The sequence below is a fragment of the Aspergillus tanneri genome, assembly GCF_003426965.1.
Source record: "Aspergillus tanneri strain NIH1004 chromosome Unknown AapTan_3_pilon_pilon_pilon, whole genome shotgun sequence".
NCBI lineage: Eukaryota > Fungi > Ascomycota > Eurotiomycetes > Eurotiales > Aspergillaceae > Aspergillus > Aspergillus tanneri.
Window position 1 is genome coordinate 2836269 of NW_022984630.1, and position 2423 is coordinate 2838691.

General features: G+C 46.0%; 1 protein-coding gene across 1 annotated transcript; it reads left to right on the forward strand.

The window, feature by feature from the left end:
* Nucleotides 1-547: 547 nt before the first annotated feature.
* ATNIH1004_004729 (homeobox domain-containing protein) lies at nt 548-1745 on the forward strand (the record flags this gene model as incomplete). Its single annotated transcript, XM_033569398.1, has 3 exons — nt 548-652; nt 728-1492; nt 1569-1745. The coding sequence occupies 3 exons, from the start codon at nt 548-550 to the stop codon at nt 1743-1745; spliced, it is 1047 nt and encodes a 348-aa protein (XP_033428204.1).
* Between the last annotated feature and the right edge of the window lie 678 nt (nt 1746-2423).

Below are 2423 nucleotides of genomic sequence, written 5' to 3' on the forward strand. Positions count from 1 at the left end.
CAAAGGGAAATTTAAAAATAAAAATAAAAATAAAATCCAATTGTTCTAATCCCGAACAGCCTTGAAAGAAGAGATCTGGTCCACCAAGGCCAGATCCAATTGTTGAGTGGCCTCACTCCTTACCTTGCATAACCTTGGTTCAGCTGTCTCCATCGTCATCGTGTGCGGCAATGTCAAGGTACTTTTAACTCAGGTCCTGGGAAGTATTATTTGTCGCCCATATTTCCCTCTATCTTCTACCATAGACCTTCTACTACAGCCCTTTTCATTTTTTCTTTTCCTTCTTATACTTCTACCGACCAGTTCCCCATATCTCTCATTAGTTTCGCATTCCCATTCTATCTTCTTTACATCTCTTCCCCGCAGAACGCACCCTCATAATTTACCTCCCAGTCACGACATACGCGGGATTCCGTCGTGATAAGCTTGTGCGAAAGCCGCAGGCCGGCTGCTCTCTAGACATTATTACTGTCGTGCTTTCTTGGCTATACAGAATCAGTGGCGAACATAGTATCTCTGTAACCCCACCAATATATTTCTCTTTTCTATGTCCCAGTACCGTGAACTGGGCGAGGACTCCAAGAAAATGGCCATTTCATACGCCAGCGGGCTTCCGTCCGACCACACACAAGCCCTTCCTTCCTTTCGGGAGGTAAGAACAATCCTCAATCCCTGTGACATGAACGGGATTGCCTGGGGAATATCCTAGAGACTAATCAATTCGCAGTTGCTTCCACCTCACCTCCACGACGAGATCGACTCGACTTCGTATCTGACCTCCCGTCAACATTTGCACGATCGTCCCGCAACTGCCAACCATGATATGACATCAAATCCCAGGCCCATGTCCGAGCGGTCCCCCTTCGGCACCCCATCTAAGTTTCCATTGGGGGATGTGCCCCGCAACTACTCAATAGCAGCGACGAGAGCCAACGACTTCCACCCAAGAGATAATGCGCCTGTGCAACCTCGTTTGCCCCAGACAACTAGCCCTACTCCTCCCTTCGCTTCTCGCGGACCGAGTCCCATTCTCCCGCCTATCCGGGACCTTCAATCCCTCCCAGAACGAAGCATGAACACATCGGCCGCCTTCGCGGATGCTAGGGGACTTTCTCATGAATTCAGATCCGCACCCGCCGGTAGCCATGGGTTTGCGCCAGCCACTTATCCAGGCCCAATGAGCGAAAGACGAAGTATGGAATCCTATGTTGGAACCAGTGGGCCACCAGCGATGCACTATCCATACTCGTCAGTGGCCTACCAAAGCGATTCTGAACATGCATCTCCACAAGCATTGTCGCATGGTCCGCAGTCCAACTTTGGGATCCTGGGTGACCCAGTCGATCCCAAGAATAAACGCCGACGAGGAAACCTTCCAAAGCCTGTCACTGATATTCTACGTGCCTGGTTCCACGAACATTTGGATCACCCTTATCCCAGCGAGGAAGATAAGCAGATGTTCATGACTCGTACTGGTCTCACAATCAGTCAGGTAAGCTTCATTTATAAAAAAAAAAAAAATAAAAAAATTTGCGGGTTTGAGTAACTGATATTCTGTGCCGTTTAAGATCAGTAACTGGTTCATTAATGCGAGAAGGAGACAACTTCCTGCTTTAAGAAACCAAATGCGAAATGGTGGAAATGATCTCGACCCTCAGAGGCAATCTCCATTCAGTGATGTGGAAAACACTTCGCCCGAATCAATGCCCTCCCCTCATATGCTTACGCCGGCAACGAGAACCTAACCGGCTTGTCGTATACTTAACGTCTAAAAACCTTGCATGACTTACAGTGCCGAGAATGTCAAAAATGCCGCATATATATAATATACGAGACCTGACTGGTCTCTTTCACGTCTCTTTTGTTTCTCCGCCCATGGTTTACTTGGTTTTACAGCAAGTTCTTGGATTATCAAGATTCCCATGAGCCGAGAGAGATCGGATCGATTTGATACCCTATATCGTTTTACTAATCAGACTTCCTGGTCCTGCATGCTCGAAAGGTAAATGAGTGTGGGCCACAACGGAGACGTCCATAATGATATCCAATACACGCCAGAGTGTTCATGTCCCTTTTTGATTTCTTATCTTTTTCCGCTATCGCGTATCAGCTACGTGCGACTATGCATATAAGGTGTTTTATGGTCTATTCCCGATTTTCATATACTGCATATTCCGATTGCTCCGCCAAATTAAACATGGTCCTTGATTAATGTCTAATCTTCGACTATTGTTTTGGGATTGTGCCGGGTTCCCCATTCATGAGAATCGAGCATTTAAATGATTTTGTATATTATAAGTATGGATTGATGTGACCATGTCAAACTAGATTGTTTTCTTTCTCTTTTCTTTCGTTTTACTTTTCCCTCGTCTATTTCCTTTTATTTTTGGCTTCTGGAATTTACATCCGAATTTAGACAAAGT